At 48.1% G+C, this 21,887-nt stretch overlaps 1 protein-coding gene across 3 annotated transcripts in view; it reads right to left on the bottom strand.

The window, feature by feature from the left end:
• LOC142250597 (histone H3-like centromeric protein A) overlaps positions 1-21,887 on the bottom strand; it is a 108,907-nt gene that overhangs the window by 63,002 nt on the left and 24,018 nt on the right. The window contains exon 5 of one of the 3 annotated variants that reach the window (XM_075322779.1): positions 11,722-13,460. The exons of 1 other annotated variant lie outside the window; for it this stretch is intronic. In XM_075322779.1, the coding sequence (XP_075178894.1) occupies positions 13,347-13,460 (114 nt within the window). In that variant the 3' untranslated portion in view covers positions 11,722-13,346. Of the gene's footprint in view, positions 1-11,721; positions 13,522-21,887 lie in introns of those variants that run through there. One more of the 3 variants, XM_075322780.1, reaches the window with a different exon arrangement.

Here is a 21,887-nt window from a genome sequence, read left to right as displayed (position 1 = left end):
TCATCACATGCGCTGTGTTGTGCACACGCTGCAGCTGGCAATAAGATATAGTCTGCAAGTGGGACCCAGATTTCACACATCCGGCTTTTCGCCGTTTTGGCGGATGGGGAACACTCCTGCACAGTGTATACAGGACAGTGGCAGTGTGACAAACGCCGGTCATATGCTGTCATGTGACCCAGAAATTGTGGCGCTGCCACTGTACTTTATTGTACTGTACTGGCGTGCGCCACATCCGCCAAAAAGCCGGATGTGTGAAACTGGGCGGACATGCTGGAAATCTGATTGGAAAAGTGAGGAAATTGGTTATTGCCGCCAGTACCCCTAAAATTGATTCCTTCTTGGAAGAGATGTGCTGGGAAAGGGGCAATTGTTGATGAAACAACTCGGTGAGGCAGCACTTATTTAATGACTGAGCGATTGCTTGAACTAAAATTATTTCTTATAGATATGGTGAACCCTCAAGTAACCTTAAATGAAGGTCAATGGACACAGGTGGCTGAATTGAAGGAATTGCTTAATCACCCATTTACCGTGAATAAAAATTACAAGCTGAGGATTTAACTCCTGGCATTTTCATAAGGGAGTGGAAGAACTTGCTATTTTGCCTGTCCCAAAGAGGAGGTTTAATCCCAGATGGCATTTCTGCTTCAATGAAACAGAGAAAGACACAGCTATTGGAAAATAAAATTCTTCTGGCAGCTGTTTATGTGGACCCAAGTCATCGTATACTGCTTGATGATCAACAGCTTACTAAAGGAAAAGAAGCTTTGAGTGAGGTAGCAGTTAGGATGAGTGGCTACAGGACTGCCAGGTGCAAGAGGACTTGGGGCCTGATAGTGCTACTGCTGCCATATCTTCTTCCTCATCAGATGAGGAGTTTAACTTTGACAAGTATTTGGATGACATGGAGCAGGCAAAAGTGTTGCCGCAAGGAAAAAGATTTCACTCTGTCTCCTATAGCAGCAGATTGAAAAAAATGTACTGAAATCTGGTCACTTGCTCTCAAAGAAATAGAAAAATTCAACCGTTCATCAAAACTGACTGTGCATGAGGCAATTCCTTTACACCCGGAAATTGTTAGAGATGTTGCCCATGTGGTTACGGCTTTGCCTCCAACCCAAGTTAGTGTAGAGAGGTTGTTCTTTTGCCATAAAATTATTAGGTCAGATTTGAGGTCATCTGCGAAGGAGGATCTGATGGAAGCAATTCTATTTCTTACAACAAATTCATAGACTCCACAAATGTTATTTACTATGTTCTTGTTGAAAACTGTTGTATTACATAGTGTTTATAATTATGTACATAATTATAAACACTATGTAATACAACAGTTTTCAACAAAAACATACTAAATAAAATTTGTGGAGTCTATGAATTTGTTGTAAGAAATGGAAGCAATTCTATCAGATCCTCCTTCGCAGCTGACCTCAAATCTGACCTAATAATTTTATGGCAAAAGAACAACCTCTCTACACTAACTTGGGTTGGAGGCAAAGCCGTAACCACATGGGCAACATCTCTAACAATTTCCGGGTGTAAAGGAATTGCCTCATGCACAGTCAGTTTTGATGAACGGTTGAATTTTTCTATTTCTTTGAGAGCAAGTGACCAGATTTCAGATACACATATACATACATACACACATATACATATACACACACACACACGAAAAAGTTTGGGCACCCCTATTAATGTTAACCTTTTTCTTTATAACAACTTGGGTTTTTGCAACAGCTATTTCAGTTTCATATATCTAATAACTGATGGACTGAGTAATATTTCTGGATTGAAATGAGGTTTATTGTACTAACAGAAAATGTGCAATCCGCATTTAAACAAAATTTGGCCGATGCAAAAGTATGGGCACCTCAACATAAAAGTGACATTAATATTTTGTAGATCCTCCTTTTGCAAAAATAACAGCCTCTAGTCGCTTCCTGTAGCTTTTAATGAGTTCCTGGATCCCGGATGAAGGTATATTTGACCATGCCTGTTTACAAAACAATTCCAGTTCAGGTAAGTTTGATAGTCGCCGAGCATGGACAGCACGCTTCACATCATCCCACAGATTTTCAATGATATTCAGGTCTGGGGACTGGGATGGCCATTCCAGAACATTGTAATTGTTCCTCTGCATGAATGCCTGAGTAGATTTGGAGCGGTGTTTTGGATCATTGTCTTGCTGAAATATCCATCCCCTGCGTAACTTCAACTTCGTCACTGATTCTTGCACATTATTGTCAAGAATCTGCTGATACTGAGTTGAATCCATGCGACCCTCAACTTTAATAAGGTTCCCGGTGCCGGCATTGGCCACACAGCCCCAAAGCATGATGGAACCTCCACTAAAATTTTACTGTGGGTAGCAAGTGCTTTTCTTGGAATGCCGTGTTTTTTTTCCTCCATGCATAACGCCTTTTTGTATGATCAAACAACTCAATCTTGGTTTCATCAGTCCACAGGACCTTCTTCCAAAATGTAACTGGCTTGTCCAAATGTGGTTTTGCATACCTCAGGCGACTGTTTGTGGCGTGCTTGCAGAAACTGCTTCTTTCGCATCACTCTCCCATACAGCTTCTTCTTGTGCAACATGCGCTGTATTGTTGACCGATGCACATTGATACCATCTGCAGCAAGTAAAGCTGCAGGTCTTTGGAGGTGGTCTGTGAATTGTCCTTGACTGTTCTCACCATTCTTCTTCTCTGCCTTTCTGATATTTTTCTTGGCCTGCCATTTCTGGGCTTAACAAGAACTGTACCTGTGTTCTTCCATTTCCTTACTATGTTCCTCACAGTGGAAACTGAGTTTATATCTCTGAGACAACTTTTTGTATCCTTCACCTGAACAACTATGTTGGATAATCTTTGTTTTCAGATCATTTGAGAGTTGTTTTGAGGAGCCCATGATGCCACTCTTCATAGGAGATTCAAATAGGAGAACAAATTGCAAGTGGCCATCTTAAATACCTTTTCTCATGATCGGATACACCTGCCTATGAAGTTCAAAGCTCAATGAGGTTAGAAAACCAATTTATTGCTTCAGTAAGTCAGTAAAAAGTAGTTAGGAGTGTTCAAATCAAGAAATTGATAAGGGTGCCCATACTTTAGCACCTGTGAAATTTTGTTTAAATGCAGATTGCACATTTTCTGTTAGTACAATAAACCTTATTTCAATCCAGAAATATTACTCAGTCCATCAGTTATTAGATATAAGAAACTGAAATAGCTGTTGCAAAAACCCAAATTGCTAGAAAGAAAAAAGGTTAACAATAATAGGGGTGCCCAAACTTTTTCATATGACTGATATATACACACACACACACACACACACACAAACACACACACACACACACACACACACACACACACACACACCTCGTGTTTTTCCAAAAAAAAGCCCTCCCCCGAAAATAAGCCCTAGTCGCGGATCAATAATGAAGTGTCCGTGCAGCTAAAAAAGATACAGATACTGCAGGACACTTCATTATAGATAGCGGCATCCGGCAATTACACTCACCCGACACAGAGCGGCAGGACCTGTAGCTATCGCACACACACTCACCTCATCCAGCGACACCGATCTCTTGTCGCCGGCAGAATCCTAAGAGGCAGTGTGGTGGAGCACAATGAACAGGAGGATGGCGATGGTGATGGTATGTGATGTGTGTGACGACATGGACACCCAATGCCTCTCATGGGTTAAAATTTCTTAACATTCAGCCAGACGTATTGTTCTTTTGTATGCTAATTCAGGTTTGCTGATTGTTTCTCCAGACTCTTCCAGTAATCATTGTATTGTAGTTGTATATTGCTAATGTAATTACCTTAGTAGTCATTATTTAGTCTGTGCATTCCAGACTACATGTATACCCTCAGTCTTTCTGTAGACATCATTTGGATGAACATTGTCCATGCAGCTTGAGATTCATCCAATGGGAGAGGCGATCTTGTCCAACCAATCGATGAGGACGCAGTGTATCCAAGTGGAAGGCTGTGGCTATAAAAGGGATTTCTTTAAGCCACCAGGTTGTTGATGGATGCTGATGGATCCAGTCTAAGCTCTTAGGAGCTGACTAGAGGATCAGGATACCTTGTGGCTTCAATCTAGGGATTCCGGTTCCGGTTGGAGACCATATCCACAGTCTAGGGATTTCGACTCCGGCTGCCAGGATTAGATCATCATACCAGGACTATCTAAGGAGGACACTCAGGTTGGGACAATTCAGTCACCTGCTACAGACTTTGCAGATCTCAGACAGCTTCCTACATCTGGCATTATTCCTTTCCCGGTGGGTGCCCGCCAAAAGCAGGGTGCTGCTGGGGTGGAGTAAATAGCCCTGCAACCTCTGAGGCATGGACATTATAAATCCCTGGTGAGCCAGCAGAAGGGTGAGACCCTGTTGCCTGTTACATTTGTTTTGCTGGTTATGTGTTATGTGCCGTTAATTGTTTGGGGATCCAATAAAGTCTAATTATTGTGGTTCCCTCACCCTGTGTTGTCTGAGTAGTGTTCCGCCCACGGTTAAGGAGGTCGGCGTTCAGTTGGGATGAGCCCTGAGCCACGCTGTCTTTCTAAAGGCGGCTGGTTCAGTGGACAAGAGCACCCACTGAGCCCCGTGTCTCCACAATGTGTGTATGCGATCAGCTGTGTGTGATCTGCTGTGTATATCTGCGATCTGGTGTGTGTGTGTCTGCGATCTGCTGTGTGTGTCAGCTAGCTGCAGGGTAGGACGACGTGCAGCACCGACCGGGGATCACAGGAGGACTTGGGAACCACGTTGACGTCCTGGTCTGGTGAGTATGAGTCTCCTGGTAAGTGGGGGGGAAGGGGGTGCTGCTTTTTTGGGGGGGGTAAACTTACCCCCAACCGTGTTTCTCCGTTTCTCCAAGAATAAGACCTCCTCCAAAAATAAGCCCTAGTGCTTTTTTGGGGGGCAAAAAAAATATAAGACAGTGTCTTACTTTTGGAAAAACACGGTACACATATACACACACACACACACACACACACACACACACATATACATACATACAATTGTATTTATTTATTTTTTTACAAGTATTTCTACAGATCCTTTATCATATGCTAATGAGCGTGGGGACTAGTACCAAGGGTGTTACATCCCCCGACTAGCCGCCCTCTTAGCATGTTTGCACACTTGCAGGGGTGTACTAACATGCTATTCAATTCTGCATGACCAGCGGTGCCGCGCGTACCTGTGTTTGCGGTGACCGCTCTTCTGAATGCCGGGCACTTCCGGTCAGGGTGGATAAAAATCAATGTTTTTTTAAAAAAAAAAAAAAAAAAACGGATTTTTTTTTATTTAAATCGGATTTTTTTCAATAAACTGCTTTTTGAGGAAAATATTTTACCATCCAAAGGTTCTTCCATCATGAGTTAAAGCAGAGTTGTTTAACTCAGTAGAATAAAGGCTGTATATGTGTAACATTCACAATGCCATGCTCTTCCAGAGGTTTCTGTAGGATTAGTGGGCAGTTTCTCTCCTATATTATCACAGACGCTCGCTTTACTTACGCAGTTCTCAAAACTGAATTTGACTCCGCAGAGGTCCCAGCCTCTTCTTCACGGCAAAAATATTACAACATGAACAGAGTTGAGAAAAAGACCTTAATCCTATTGTTCTACAAACCTATGAATACAGAATCAACCCCTTCAGTGCCAAGTCCAAGAAGTTAGACAACATGTTTCTGATTGTTTGGAGTGGAATAGATCTGCACAACACAAGAAGAATGTGAATCTAAGTGTGAGGAGGAGGAAGGGCAAGCAGACAAGAAAATGAAAGTGAAACTTTGAGCACAATACTGCAGCATAGCCACAGACAGACAAGTCTGGATCTGTTTGTGTGTACGATCTGAGGTTTATTACATTCTTTCCTTATAATGGCAGCAGGCCGTAAAAGAGACCCAGTTTGGGAATATTTTAATGAAGCTCCTTCGCCTATCGGTAAGGCAGGCATGCGTGCAAAAAAGAGAATTTTGTTTACTTACTGTAAATTCTTTTTCTTATAGTTCCGACATGGGAGACCCAAACCATGGGGTGTATAGCTACTGCCTCCGGAGGACACACAAAGTACTACACTCAAACGTGTAGCTCCTCCCTCCGGGCTATATACACCCCCTGGATGACAATCTACCCAGTTCAGTGCAAAAGCTGAAGGAGGACATCCACCCATAAGTAGAGATAGAGTAAAACTCGGAATAACCGTAACTCTGACTACTAACAACAGCCGGTGAAACACACGGAACAAAAAAACTGCCAACAGGCAACAGGGAGGGTGCTGGGTCTCCCATGTCGGAACTATAAGAAAAAGAATTTACAGTAAGTAAACAAAATTCTCTTTTTCTTTATCGTTCCTTATGGGAGACCCAAACCATGGGACGTTCCAAAGCAGTCCATGGGTGGGAATAAACCAACTGAGAAGTAGGCAAAACCTAACTTCACAAATGGGCGACAGCCGCCTGAAGAATGCGTCTGCCCAAGCTCGCATCTGCCGAAGCATGAGCATGCACTTGGTAGTGCTTCGAAAAAGTGTGCAGACTGGACCACGTGGCAGCCTGACAAACCTGCTGAGCCGTAGCCTGGTGCCTGAAAGCCCAGGAGGCACCGACAGCTCTGGTCGAGTGCGCCTTAATCCCTGGCGGGGGAGGCGCCTGAGAACACTGGTAGGCATCGGTGATAGCCGACCTGATCCAACGAGCTAGGGTCGGCTTAGAAGCAGCGAGACCCTTGCGCTGACCAGTGGTTAGCACAAAAAGTGAGGTGCACCGCCTAAAAACGGCAGTGCGTGACACATAGATTCGGAGCGCCCGCACCAAATCCAAGGTATGCAACGCCTTTTCAAAGCGATGCACAGGGGCCGGACAAAGAGAAGGCAATGAAATGTCCTGGTTAAGGTGGAAAGGAGACACCACCTTAGGGAGAAAGTCCGGAGACGGACGAAGAACCACCTTGTCTTGGTGAAACACCAAAAAAGGTGACTCCGAAGAGAGCGCAGCCAAATCAGAGACTCTCCTGAGAGAAGTTATGGCTACTAGAAAAACAACTTTCTGTGAAAGTCGAAACAAGGGAACCTCCCTGAGAGGCTCAAAGGGGGGTTTTTGTAAGGCCGTGAGGACCAGATTAAGGTCCCAGGGATCCAAGGGCCTCCGGTAAGGAGGAATGATGTGAGATGCGCCCTGCATGAAAGTGCGCACCTGAGCCAGTCGGGCGATACGCCGCTGGAACAATACCGACAGAGCCGACACCTGTCCCTTGAGGGAATTGAGGGACAGTCCTAGCTGTAGACCGGACTGTAGAAAAGACAGGATGGTCGGCAAGGAGAACGGCCAAGGGGCATGGTCGGAAGAGCGACACCAGGACAGGAAAATCCTCCAAGTCCTGTGGTAAATCTTGGCCGAGGAAGACTTCCGAGCCTGAGTCATGGTGGAGATGACCTCAGAGGGAATGCCTGAAGCCGTTAGGATCCAGGACTCAAGAGCCACGCCGTCAATCTGAGAGCCGCAGAATTCTGGCGGAAGAACGGACCTTGAGAGAGAAGGTCTGGGCGGTCCGGGAGATGCCACGGCACCTCTACGGACAGACGGAGCAGGTCTGGGTACCAAGCTCGCCTGGGCCAGTCCGGAGCAATGAGTATGACTCGACGGCCCTCCATTCTGATCTTACGCAGAACCCTGGGCAAGAGCGCTAGAGGGGGAAACACATAGGCCAGACGGAACTGAGACCAATCTTGAACCAGTGCGTCTGCTGCGAAGGCTTGAGGATCGTGGGAGCGAGCCACGTAAACCGGAACCTTGTTGTTGTGCCGGGATGCCATTAGGTCCACTTCCGGAGTGCCCCACTTGCGGCAGATTGATCTGAACACTGACGGGTGCAGGGCCCACTCGCCGCTGTCCACGGTTTGACGGCTGAGGTAATCGGCCTCCCAGTTTTCCACGCCTGGGATGTGGACTGCAGACATGGTGGACTTGGAGTCCTCCGTCCACTGGAGGATTCGTTGAACCTCCAACATCGCCAGACGGCTGTGAGTCCCGCCCTGGTGATTGATGTAGGCAACCGCTGTCGCGTTGTCCGACTGAACTCGAATGTGCTTGCCCGCCAACAGGTGGTGAAAGGCTAGGAGAGCTAGAAACACAGCTCTGATCTCCAGCACATTGATCGAGAGGGCTGATTCGGACGGAGTCCAAGTGCCCTGAGCTCGGTGATGGAGAAATACTGCTCCCCAACCGGAGAGGCTGGCATCCGTGGTGAGGATCACCCAGGACGGAGTCAGGAAGGAGCGGCCCTGGGACAGAGAGAGAGGCCGAAGCCACCACTGAAGGGAGCTCCTGGTCTGTGACGACAGAGCCACCTAACTGTGCAAGGAAGAGATCCGCTTGTCCCAACAGCGGAGAATGTCCAGCTGCAGGGGACGCAGATGGAACTGAGCAAAGGGAACCGCTTCCATGGACGCCACCATCTGACCTAGCACCTGCATGAGGTGTCTGATGGAATGACGGCGGTGCCTCAGCAGAGAGCGCACCGCCAGACGAAGGGACTGCTGTTTGACTAAGGGCAACTTGATAAGTGCCGGCAGAGTCTCGAACTGCATCCCTAGGTACAAAAGCACCTGGGTCGGGATCAGAGTGGACTTGGGCAGGTTGACAAGCCACCCGAACTGAACTAGCGTGGCGAGAGTGAGAGAGACACTCCGCTGGCAGTCTGCACTGGATGAGGCCTTGACTAGAAGGTCGTCCAGGTAAGGAATCACTGCCAACCCCTGGAGGTGCAGGACCGCAACCACTGCTGCCATGACCTTGGTGAATACTCGAGGGGCCGTGGCTAAGCCGAAGGGGAGAGCCACGAATTGGAAATGTTCCTCTCCGATCGCAAAGCGTAGCCAACGCTGGTGTGAAACCGCAATAGGCACATGCAGATAGGCATCTCTGATGTCGATGGATGCCAGAAAATCTCCTTGGGTCATTGAGGCAATGACCGATCTCAGAGATTCCATGCGAAAGTGCCGCACCTGAACATGCTTGTTGAGAAGCTTGAGGTCCAGGATGGGTCGGAAGGAACCGTCCTTTTTGGGGACTAGAAAGAGGTTTGAGTAGAAACCGCTGAACCGTTCCCGGGCAGGAACCGGAACAATTACACCGTTGGCCTGCAGGGATGCCACGGCCTGAGAGAAGGCGGCGGCCTTGGAGCAGGGGGGGGGTGGACAGAAAAAATCTGTTTGGCGGGCTTGAAGAAAATTCTATCCTGTAGCCGTGGGAGATGATATCCCGCACCCACTGATCGGAGACGTGTTGCAACCACACGTCGCCAAAGTGGGAGAGCCTGCCACCAACCAAGGACGTTGCTGGCGCGGCTAGATAGTCACGAGGAGGCTGCCTTAGTGGCAGCGGCTCCTCCGGTCTTTTGAGGACGCGGCTTTGCGCGCCAGTTGGATTTACGATCCTTGGCTGCGGTAGTGGACGAGGTCGAGGGCTTAGAGGACGACCAGTTAGAGGAACGAAAGGAACGAAACCTCGATTGGTTCCTGCCCTGGATAGGTTTCTTGGGTTTAGCTTGTGGCAGGGAAGTACTCTTCCCGCCAGTAGCTTCCTTAATTATGTCATCCAGCTGTTCCCCAAACAGCCGGGACCCAGTAAAAGGGAGACTCGCAAGGTACTTCTTAGAGGAAGCGTCTGCTTTCCACTCTCGAAGCCACAAGATCCTGCGGATCGCGAGGGAGTTAGCGGAGGCCACCGCAGTGCGGTGAGAAGCCTCCAGGATGGCAGACATGGCGTAGGATGCAAAAGCCGAAGCTTGAGAAGTTAAGGCATCCGTCTCAGGAATAGAGTCCCTGGAGAGGGAATGAATCTCTGCCAGGGAAGCAGAGACTGCCTTAAGAGCCCACACTGCCGCAAAAGACGGGGAGAACGAGGCTCCTGCCGCCTCATATACAGACTTGGCCAGAAGGTCAACCTGGCGGTCAGTGGGATCCTTAAGAGAAGTGCCATCAGCCACAGCTACGACTGTGCGGGCTGAGATTCCGGACACCGGAGGGTCTACCTTTGGGGACTGTGCCCATTCCTTAACCACCTCTGGTGGAAAAGGAAAACGGTCATCTGAACTACGCTTCGGAAAACGTTTGTCAGGACAGGCCCTGGGCTTGTTAACAGTGGTCTGAAAGCTGGAGTGGTTAAAAAACATACTCCTAGGTTTCTTAGGAGAGGTAAACTGGTGTACCTCTACCAGAGAGGGTTGTTCCTCTGACTCTTGTGGGTTGAGGTTCAGTACGGAGTTAATGGACGCAATCAAGTCACTAACATCCGCATCACCCTCAGACAAGTCAATGGGGCCTGGGCCGGAGCAGCCAGAGGGACCCCTGAGGCGGCTCCAGGCTGAGACACAAACATGTTAGCACAGGCATCACAATGTGGGTATGTGCTTGGCTCTGGCAGAATGAGCTTACATGCAGTGCATATAGCGTACATGTTTGCAGCCTTGCTCCTAGTAACAGACATGCTGCTGAGGTGGAAGCTCTGCAGCCAGAATACACTCCTGTAGAATGTCTGAGAGTGTAATAAAAGTCCACAACCAGAGGTTGTGGCTTACCAGCCCTTGCTCTCTGTGTGCCCTCCGGATTCCACCGCTCCTCTGAGAAGCGTCAGCCTTCTAACAGTATGCAGCTGCAGCATCCAGCGTCTTACAGTGCAAGAACGCTGAAAAAATGGCGCTGGGAGAAGAGGGGGGGCGTGTATAAGCCCCAAGAGCGGGAAAACACGGAGGGCAGAGAGATACAGGAAGAAATACAGGGGAGGGAACATCTCCCCAGAGAGGAGTGCCCTCCCCTCTGCTGGTTGGGCGGTGGGCGGCGCTGTATGCAAAACATGCAGAGAAGCCAAAACCGAAACTAGGCCCAAACTGAAGCCGGGGCCTAGATTTTAAAATGCGGCCGACGAGCAGGCACCTTCGGCGCGGTTCTCAGGGGAAACCCCCAGAACCGGCCGGAATTAACAGTAACGCTAAAGCACATACTGTCCCCCCAATAAAAGTACCCGGGACCCCTGAAAAAACGTCTCAATACTTAGCTTTTGAGACGCAGGGCCATGTCCCTGAGTGGGGGTTAACGCTCCTTCCAGCAGGGACCAGACAGGGCTGCGGATGGAGACCGGCCTTCTGCAAGCAGAGAGGACCGTGGAGGCTCCCACTTCAAACAGAGCCTCGACAGAGGGTGTGAAGGAGCGCGGCATGTGAAGGCTCCAGCCTTATAAAGTCAACCTTAACAGCACCCGACAGAGTGGGGTGTGAAGGGACATGCCGGGAGTCCAGAATGGACCCGCTTTTCTTCCAAATCTTTAAAATAAAAATAAAAAAATATCAGAGAATGCAAGTGTGTGTATCCTCCTGAAACACAAAGCATTGAACTGGGTAGATTGTCATCCAGGGGGTGTATATAGCCCGGAGGGAGGAGCTACACGTTTGAGTGTAGTACTTTGTGTGTCCTCCGGAGGCAGTAGCTATACACCCCATGGTTTGGGTCTCCCATAAGGAACGATAAAGAAATGCAAACGATGCAACAAAGAGATGCAAGGCCTGGTGGCGCGAATGAGGCAACATCATGAGAAGTGCGGTGACGAAGATGACCAAAGAAACACTTCTGAACAGGCAGGATCTTCAGGTTGGTAAACATTTTTATTGAATCCTATTTCTAAAGACTGAACTGTCATGTGAGAGAAAAATTATATTTCTTATTATTACTGCATGTTACTGTCATTTGGTACAGTTATGAAGAAAAACAAATATTCCTTTTGGGGCAGTGATGTGTTGTGTACAATAAGCAGAAATTGTATAATAAACAAACAATAAAATAACAGCATTGACTTTTTTTGTTTAGGGGAATTCATGGATTCTGGAAACTATCCACCTCCAAGATCACCATCATCCTGTTCTACAGTTTCAGAGTTATCCATCCAGGATAGTGCTTCATTAGCAGCAGCATCATCATCATCAGACACCCACAGCCACATATCACCATCACCCAAAAGGAAGAAAAAACCTTTACCTCCTGGAACCACCATAGATAGGTTTGTGATAAGAACTAGCAGATTAGAAAAAGAGTTGATCGATGAAAAAATTGCCCAGTTTATTTATGCAACGAACTCTTCTTTCCGTCTGACTGAGAACCCACATTTCATTAATATGGTTCAGTCACTGAGACCAGGATACAGTTCACCCAGCAGAGCTGATGTTGCAGGGAAACTGCTGGATCAAGTGTATGACAGAGAAATGGAGCAATGTGCAACAGCTCTGGAGGGTAAAATTGTTAACCTAAGTATTGATGGGTGGAGTAATGTCCCCAATGATCCTATTGTATGTGCTTGTATAACATTGAAGAAGGTAAAGTCTTCCTTGCACAAACAACTGATACGTCAGGAAATGCACACACAGCAGAATACTTACAAGAAGTGGCAGTAAAAGCTATAACGACATGTGAACAAAAATTCAAATGTCTAGTACGCAGTTTGGTCACTGACAATGCTGCAAACGTATACAAGATGAGAAGAGATTTAGAAGAGCAGGGAGTGAATACAAAGCTGCTAATAACATATGGTTGCAGTGCTCATTTGCTGCACCTCTTAGCCAAAGACTTAAGTGTTCCAGAAATAAAGGCTAATGTTGTTGAAATTGCTAAATACTTCCATAATAATCATTTTGCTGCAGCAGCTCTGAAAAGGATGGGTGGAACCAAGCTAACGCTCCCACAAGATGTTAGATGGAACTCTGTGGTGGACTGTTTTGAGCAGTATATGAAAAACTGGCCTATTCTGATGACACTTTGTGAAGAAAATCGAGATAAAATAGATGGCACTGTCACGGCCAAAATCCTCAACATTGGGCTTAAGAGAAATGTTGAACATATGCTGAGCTTCCTGAAACCCATCTCTCAAGCTTTAAACAAAATACAGAAAAATAGCTGTTTTATTGCGGATGCTGTTGAAATTTGGAAGGAACTGAGTGAACACTTAAAAACAGAACTACACATGGACAGAATTAAATTACAAGCAGTTAACAAACGAATGGGACAAGCACTGACTGCAGCTCATTTTTTGGCAAATATTGTCAATATCCAATATCAGGGTCAAAACCTAAGTGCTGAGGAAGAGGAGTTAGCTATGACATGGATATCCAGCAATCATCCATCTTTAATGCCAACTATAATAAACGTCAGAGCTAAGGGGGAACCATTCAAGAAATATATGTTTGCTGAAGATATTTTAAGGAAGGTCACACCAGTAAACTGGTGGAAGTCACTTAAGCGCTTGGATTTAGAGACTGTTCAAGTAATGATTTCACTTTTAACAGCAGTAGCTTCTTCTGCAGGCGTTGAAAGAATATTCTCTTCCTTTGGACTCATTCATTCTAAATTGAGAAATCGGTTGGGACCCAATAAAGCAGGAAAGCTTGTTTTTCTTTTCCAGATTATGAATAGGAACAAAGAAGAAGATGATGATGAAGATGACGACAAGTGAGCTACAGAGGACAGCAGGGACAGTAGTATTTAAGTTTTTCATGTGTCGGCTGGGCTGACAGTCTAAGTTTCTTAAAATATATATATACAGTTAGGTCCAGAAATATTTGGACAGTGACACAATTTTCGCGAGTTGGGCTCTGCATGCCACCACATTGGATTTGAAATGAAACCTCTACAACAGAATTCAAGTGCAGATTGTAACGTTTAATTTGAAGGTTTGAACAAAAATATCTGATAGAAATTGTAGGAATTGTACACATTTCTTTACAAACACTCCACATTTTAGGAGGTCAAAAGTAATTGGACAAATAAACCAAACCCAAACAAAATATTTTTATTTTCAATATTTTGTTGCGAATCCTTTGGAGGCAATCACTGCCTTAAGTCTGGAACCCATGGACATCACCAAACGCTGGGTTTCCTCCTTCTTAATGCTTTGCCAGGCCTTTACAGCTGCAGCCTTCAGGTCTTGCTTGTTTGTGGGTCTTTCCGTCTTAAGTCTGGATTTGAGCAAGTGAAATGCATGCTCAATTGGGTTAAGATCTGGTGATTGACTTGGCCATTGCAGAATGTTCCACTTTTTTGCACTCATGAACTCCTGGGTAGCTTTGGCTGTATGCTTGGGGTCATTGTCCATCTGTACTATGAAGCGCCGTCCGATCAACTTTGCGGCATTTGGCTGAATCTGGGCTGAAAGTATATCCCGGTACACTTCAGAATTCATCCGGCTACTCTTGTCTGCTGTTATGTCATCAATAAACACAAGTGACCCAGTGCCATTGAAAGCCTTGCATGCCCATGCCATCACGTTGCCTCCACCATGTTTTATAGAGGATGTGGTGTGCCTTGGATCATGTGCCGTTCCCTTTCTTCTCCAAACTTTTTTCTTCCCATCATTCTGGTACAGGTTGATCTTTGTCTCATCTGTCCATAGAATACTTTTCCAGAACTGAGCTGGCTTCATGAGATGTTTTTCAGCAAATTTAACTCTGGCCTGTCTATTTTTGGAATTGATGAATGGTTTGCATCTAGATGTGAACCCTTTGTATTTACTTTCATGGAGTCTTCTCTTTACTGTTGACTTAGAGACAGATACACCTACTTCACTGAGAGTGTTCTGGACTTCAGTTGATGTTGTGAACGGGTTCGTCTTCACTAAAGAAAGTATGCGGCGATCATCCACCACTGTTGTCATCCGTGGACGCCCAGGCCTTTTTGAGTTCCCAAGCTCACCAGTCAATTCCTTTTTTCTCAGAATGTACCCGACTGTTGATTTTGCTACTCCAAGCATGTCTGCTATCTCTCTGATGGATTTTTTCTTTTTTTTCAGCCTCAGGCGGTTCTGCTTCACCTCAATTGAGAGTTCCTTAGACCACATGTTGTCTGGTCACAGCAACAGCTTCCAAATGCAAAACCACACACCTGTAATCAACCTCAGACCTTTTAACTACTTCATTGATTACAGGTTAACAAGGGAGACGCCTTCAAAGTTAATTGCAGCCCTTAGAGTCCCTTGTCCAATTACTTTTGGTCCCTTGAAAAAGAGGAGGCTTTGCATTACAGAGCTATGATTCCTAAACCCTTTCTCCGATTTGGATGTGAAAACTCTCATATTGCAGCTGGGAGTGTGCACTTTCAGCCGATATTATATATATAATTGTATTTCTGAACATGTTTTTGTAAACAGCTAAAATAACAAAACTTGTGTCACTGTCCAAATATTTCTGGACCTAACTGTATTTAGTTTAGCCAAATTAGTTAACAAACATGGATGTTTGTTTAAGCAAATAACTTATGCTGTAATGTTGTTATTGTTTCAGTTGAATAAATCTATTTAAATTGTTATTAAGGTCAGGATTATTTTTCTCCTTCCTAAGTACAACAGAACAGTGGTGTCCAAATATGAATGATTAACCCATTAAACTGGGGAGAAAAAAGTAATATAAAAAGTGATTCTAAAAATCTTCATCTACTTGCATGTTAAAGTAGCAAGAACTAGTTTAGGTAGAAACTTTGATTTAAATCACTGATTTAAATCAAGCCTTACTGACTAGTGATTTAAATCGTGATTTAAATCAGTTAGATTTAAATCAAATCCACCCTGCTTCCGGTCATGCACAAAAGAACTCTCTGATGGCGGGACGCGTACTGCACATGCCTGAAAGTGCCGAGCATTCAGAAGCGCGGTCACAGCGAACACAGGTAAGCTCTACACCACTGGTGATACTGAATTGAATAATATGTTAGCACGCCCCTGTGGGCATGCTAAGAGGGCGGCTAGTTGGGGGATATAAGGCCCTTAGGACTAGTCCCCGTGCTCATTAGCATAAGATAAAGGATCTTTAGAAATACTTTTTCTAAAGATCCCTTTATCTATGCTAGTGTATATAGGGACAGTTAGGCAGGGATTAGCAATATGCACGTGGTTCCCTTTAACAGACCAGACTTTTACAAGACATGATGTGAAGATATTTAATACACTGAACTTTTCAAAGAAGGGAATTTTGTTACTTACCGTAAATTCCTTTTCTTCTAGCTCTTATTGGGAGACCCAGACGATTGGGGTATAGCTACTGCCCTCCGGAGGCCACACAAAGCACTACACTAAAAAGTGCAAGGCCCCTCCCCCTCTGGCTATACCCCCCCGTGGTATCACGGGTTCTCCAGTTTTAGTGCCAAAGCAAGAAGGAGGAAGCCAATAACTGGTTTAAACAAATTAACTCCGAATAACGTCGGAGAACTGAAAAACCGTTCAACATGAACAACATGTGTACCCGCAAACAACCAAGAAATCCCGAAGGACAACAGGGCGGGTGCTGGGTCTCCCAATAAGAGCTAGAAGAAAAGGAATTTACGGTAAGTAACAAAATTCCCTTCTTCTTCAGCGCTCTATTGGGAGACCCAGACGATTGGGACGTCCAAAAGCTGTCCCTGGGTGGGTAAAGAGATACCTCATGTTAGAGCTGCAAAACAGCCCTCCCCTACGGGGATGTCACTGCCGCCTGCAGGACTCTTCTACCTAAGCTGGCATCCGCCGAAGCATAGGTATGCACCTGATAATGTTTGGTGAAAGTGTGCAGACTCGACCAGGTAGCTGCCTGGCACACCTGTTGAGCCGAAGCCTGGTGTCGTAGCGCCCAGGACGCACTCACGGCTCTGGTTGAATGGGCTTTCAGCCCTGAAAGAACCGGAAGCCCTGCAAAACGGTAGGCTTCCAGAATTGGTTCTTTGATCCATCGAGCCAGGGTGGCTTTAGAAGCCTGCAACCTCTTGCGCGTACCAGCGACAAGGGCATCGGAACGGCGTACGGGCGCCGTGCGGGAAATGTAGATTCTGAGTGCTCTCACCAGATCTAGCAAACGTAAATCATTCTCATACCGGTGAACCGGATGAGTGCAAAAGGACGGTAAGGAGATATCCTGATTAAGATGAAACGAGGATACTACCTTAGGGAGAAACTCCGGAATGATGCGCAGCACTACCTTGTCCTGGTGAAACACCAGGAAGGGAGCCTTGGATGACAGAGCTGCCCGCTCAGACACTCGCCGAAGCGACGTGATCGCAACGAGAAACGCCACCTTCTGTGACAGGCGAGAAAAGGAAACTTCCTTCAGAGGCTCGAAAGGCGGCTTCTGGAGAGCAACTAGAACCCTGTTCAGATCCCATGGATCCAACGGCCGCTTGTACGGGGGTACGATATGACAAACCCCCTGCGGGAACGTGCGCACCTTAGAAAGACGTGCTAGACGCTTCTGAAAAAACACGGATAGTGCTGAGACTTGCCCTTTGAGGGAGTCTAGCGACAAGCCCTTTTCTAACTCCTATTGTAGGAAGGAAAGAAAGATAGGCAATGCAAATGGCCAGGGAGACACTCCCTGAGTAGAGCACCAGATTAAGAAAATCTTCCACGTTCTGTGGTAGATCTTAGCAGACGTGGGCTTCCTAGCCTGTCTCATGGTGGCAACGACCCCTTGGGATAATCCTGAAGACGCTAGGATCCAGGACACACAAGCCACACAGTCAGGTTCAGGGCCGCAGAATTCCGATGGAGAAAACGGCCATTGAGACAGTAAGTCTGGTCGGTCTGGTAGTGACCCCGGTCGGCCGACCGTGAGATGCCACAGATCCGGGTACCACGATCTCCTCGGCCAGTCTGGTGCGACGAGTATGACGCGGCTGCAATCGGATCTGATTTTTGCGCAGTACTCTGGGCAAGAGTGCCAGAGGTGGAAACACATATGTGAGCCGGAACTGCGACCAATCTTGCACTAAGGCGTCTGCCGCCAGAGCTCTGTGATCGCGCGATCGTGCCATAAATGCCGGGACCTTGTTGGTGTGCCGAGACGCCATTAGGTCGACGTCCGGCCCCCCCCAGCGGCAACAGATTTCCTGAAACACGTCCGGGTGAAGGGACCATTCCCCCGCGTCCATGCCCTGGCGACTGAGGAAGTCTGCTTCCCAGTTTTCTACGCCCGGGATGTGAACTGCGGATATGGTGGATGCTGTGTCCTCCACCCACATGAGGATTCGCCGGACTTCCTGGAAGGCTGCTGACTGCGTGTCCCTCCTTGGTGGTTGATGTATGCCACCGCTGTGGAGATGTCCGACTGGATTCGGATCTGCTCCCTTCTAGCCACTCTTGGCAAGCTAATAGGGTAAGATACCCTGCCCCGATTTCCAGCACATCGAACTGAAGGGTGGACTCCTGCTGAGTCCACGTCCCCTGAGCCATGTGGCGGAGACAAACTGCTCCCCACCCTGACAGACTCGTATCTGTCGTGACCACTGCCCAGGATGGGGGCTATGGCAATGAGGTGGGAATAAGCCACTATTGCAGAGAGTCCTCGGCCGTCAGGGAAAGGGATACTTCCCGTCCAGGGAGGTTGACTGCCCATCCCATTGGCGGAGAATGTCCCATTGCCGTTGGCGCAGATGAAACTGCGCAAAGAGAACTGCCTCGATGGCTGTCACCATCTTCCTTAGGAAGTGCATGAGGCGCCTTAAGGGGTGCGACTGGCCTTGAGGGAGAGACTGCACCTCTGTCCGCAGTGAACGCTGCTGGTTCAGCGGAAGCTTCACTATGGCTGATAGAGTATGAAACTCCATGCCGAGATACGTTAGTGATTGAGTCGGAGACAGATTTGACCTTGCCCAATTGATGATCCACCCGAAAGTCTGGAGAGTCTCCAGCGTAACATTCAGGCTGCGTTGGCATGCCTCGAGGGAGGTTGCTTTGACGAGTAGATCGTCCAAGTACGGAATCACCGGGTGTCCGTGAGAGTGCAAGACTGCTACCACTGCTGCCATGACCTTGGTGCCCACCCGTGGGGCTGTCGCCAGACTGAATGGCAGAGCTACGAACAGAAGATGTTCGTCTCCTATCACAAAACGTAGAAAACGTTGGTGCTCCGTAGCAATTGGCACGTGGAGATAGGCATCTTTGATGTCTGTTGAGGCAAGGAAGTCTCCTCGAGACATTGAGGCAATGACGGATCGGAGGGATCCCATCCGGAACCGCCTGGCGTTCGCATGCTCGTTGAGCAGTTTCAGAACCAGAACAGGACGGAAGGAACCGTCCATTTTTGGAGCCACAAAGAGATTGGAGTACAAACCCTCGCCCTCGTTCCTGAGGGGGGACAGGGATCACCACTCCTTCTGCTCTTAGAGCGTCCACCGCCTGCAGCAGGGCATCTGCTCGGTGGAGAGGTGGGGCCGTTCTGAAGAATGGAGTCGGAGGACGAGAACAGAACACTGTCCTGTGCACGTGAGCACAATGTCCGTCACCCACCGGTCTGTGACCTGTGGCAGCTAAATGTCGCCAAAGGCGGGGGAGTCTGCCATCAACCGCGGATGCGGAGAGAGAGAGAGAGCTGAGAGACATGAGGAGACCGCCTTGGTAGCGGTTCCTCCGACTGCCTTCCTTGGGCGAGATTGAGCCCGGCCGGAATCTGAGCCCGTCTGAGGTTTTGTAGCCCTTTTGCACGAGGACAATTGGGACCTGCCGGAGCTTGGGAAGGACCGAAACCTCGACTGTACTTTTAGGACAGTATTAACAGGGTAAGTCGCAGTGCAGACATTGCGGGGTTACGGACGCCTCTGCGGTACAGATGTCCCTGCTCAAGGTCAGCTGCGCAAGAACAGCAGAAAAGGTTAGGTTGCCAATACGGCTGTGGATGCCGGAGCAACCGACACGCCGATAGCCTCCTAGACAGATTTCAACCAGAGTCCATCTGTCTGTGAATGCATCTTGAAGTGAAGCCCCATCTCCAGTGCAACTATGGCTCCATATGCAAGCCTGGAGATTGGAGAATCCACCTTTGGACCCTGGGTCCAGCGCTGACCACGTCAGGGGAAAAAAGGGATAACGTGTATCCTAAAAACGTTTGGAGAAGACGCTTATCTGGTAAGCGTGGTGTTCCTGGACTGCTTCTCTGAAGTCAGCGTGGCCAGAAAAATACTCAATATCTGCGTGAGACACTGAAAAGGAACTTCTCCTGTTCGTCTCCTATCTCCACTGGGGGAGCTGAGGGAGAAAGATCCAACCTTCCATTGATGGACGGTATAGGATCATTCCGTATGGCGTTACCACCCGGTGTATCCGGATTGAGAGCGATGTCAGTATCAAAGCCCTGAAGAGCTGCCTTTTGGTCAAGGAGATTGCCCATGGGTGCAAGTCTCTATATTATGACTACTCCGTCCCTGTCCATGGACAGGGTTGACAGGAGGTTTCTTTGGCCACAACTAGTAGAGCCCCGGCAGACGAAGTGCTAGAGACCCCGGCAGACGACGCGCTACAGGGGAGCATGCACACAATGGGACGGTGCCATGAACAGCATCCCATGTAGTAAAAACAGCACTGAAATCTGTGTTGCTTTTTTGCCGCTGCCGACTAGCTATCTAGAAGTATATAGCCAAGATTGGTGACCGTACATTGCAATGTATAGCATACAGGCATAAAGTACAAATGACCACTGCAGCACAAGCAATACAAGCAGCATAGAAGCCTGTGCCCTGGCACCCCTGCTCTTCTGCTGCTGTATACTAGTCATCTAGGGGAATATAGCCCAGAAGAGTGACCCTACAGTGCAATGTATAGCATACAAGCACAAGTACAAATGAACACTGCAGCACATGCAATCCAAGCAGCATAGAAGCCTGTGCCCTGGCACCTCTGCTCTTCTGCTGCTGTAGACTGGTCATCTAGGGGAATATAGCCCAGAAGAGTGACCATACAGTGCAATGTATAGCATACAAGCACAAGTACAAATGCACACTGCAGCCCATGCAATACAAGCAGCATAGAAAAAAAAACCTGTGCCCCAGCACCCTTGGTTTTCTGCTGCTGTAGTCTAGCCATTCCAGAAGAATATAGCTAAGACTAGCGACTGTACAGTGCAATGTATAGCATATCAGCATAAACACAAATGAACACCTCAGTCGTGCAAAACAAGCAGCCTAGAAAGCCTGTGCCTTAGCACACCTGCTTTCCTGCTGCTGATGTGTCGCTCCCCAAGCGGGCATATAGCGACCTATGTAGTTAAAAAAAAACAACACATGTATACACTGCAGTTATATGTGGTCAGCACTATGTGTGCCGCTTACCGCCCGCCTATAAGCGGGTGTATGATCGCCACCGTCCTGCCTTGGAGCCGAAAGTCCGAGCTCTGCAGTAATGGCTGCCGGCTTCTTCCCCAGCTCGTGTGAGTAGGGGCGGGCCGTGGGCGTGCCCCCAAGGCAGAGCGGGAATCCGGCGTCCGACAGAGTGCAGTGAGAGGGCTGGAGCATGTAAAAAGGCTCCAGCCCTCGGCGCTGCTGATTGCTCAGCGCCTGTCCCCTTCCCTGAGTGACAGGGAGGGGGCGGGAACGAAGCGGCACTAGGCCGCAGAAGCCGGGGACTGGAGTTATAAGCGCCGCCGCCGTAAAAGCGCGGTCGGCGCCCAGTCCCCGGCGAACTACAAGTCCCAGCCGCGCCGCCGCTCCCGGAGCGTCCGGCGCGGTAGTTCCCAAAACACAAAGTCACTCAGCAAAGCTGCAGTGACTGTAACCCTTTACTGTCCCCGGCGCACTAGCACACCCAGCAAGTCTGGAGTGTGCTGTGCCTGTGTGTACGGGGACACAGAGTACCTGTAATGGTGCAGGGCCATGTCCCTGAACGGTACTCCAGCTCCGTATCCAGCAGGTTCAAATGGGTCTGTGGATGGAGCCCGGCGTCAGAGCTTTGAGGCCGGCAGGATCCCACTTCCTCAGAGCCCCTCAGGGGGATGTGGAAGGAAAGCAGCATGTGGGCTCCAGCCTCCGTACCAGCAATAGGTACCTCAACCTTACAACACCATCCAGGGGTGAGAAGGGAGCATGCTGGGAGCCC

The sequence above is a fragment of the Anomaloglossus baeobatrachus genome, chromosome 9 (genome assembly GCF_048569485.1).
Source record: "Anomaloglossus baeobatrachus isolate aAnoBae1 chromosome 9, aAnoBae1.hap1, whole genome shotgun sequence".
Taxonomy (NCBI): Eukaryota; Metazoa; Chordata; class Amphibia; order Anura; family Aromobatidae; genus Anomaloglossus; species Anomaloglossus baeobatrachus.
Note: the sequence above shows the minus strand (reverse complement) of the source record. Positions and strands in the feature narration are given on the sequence as shown.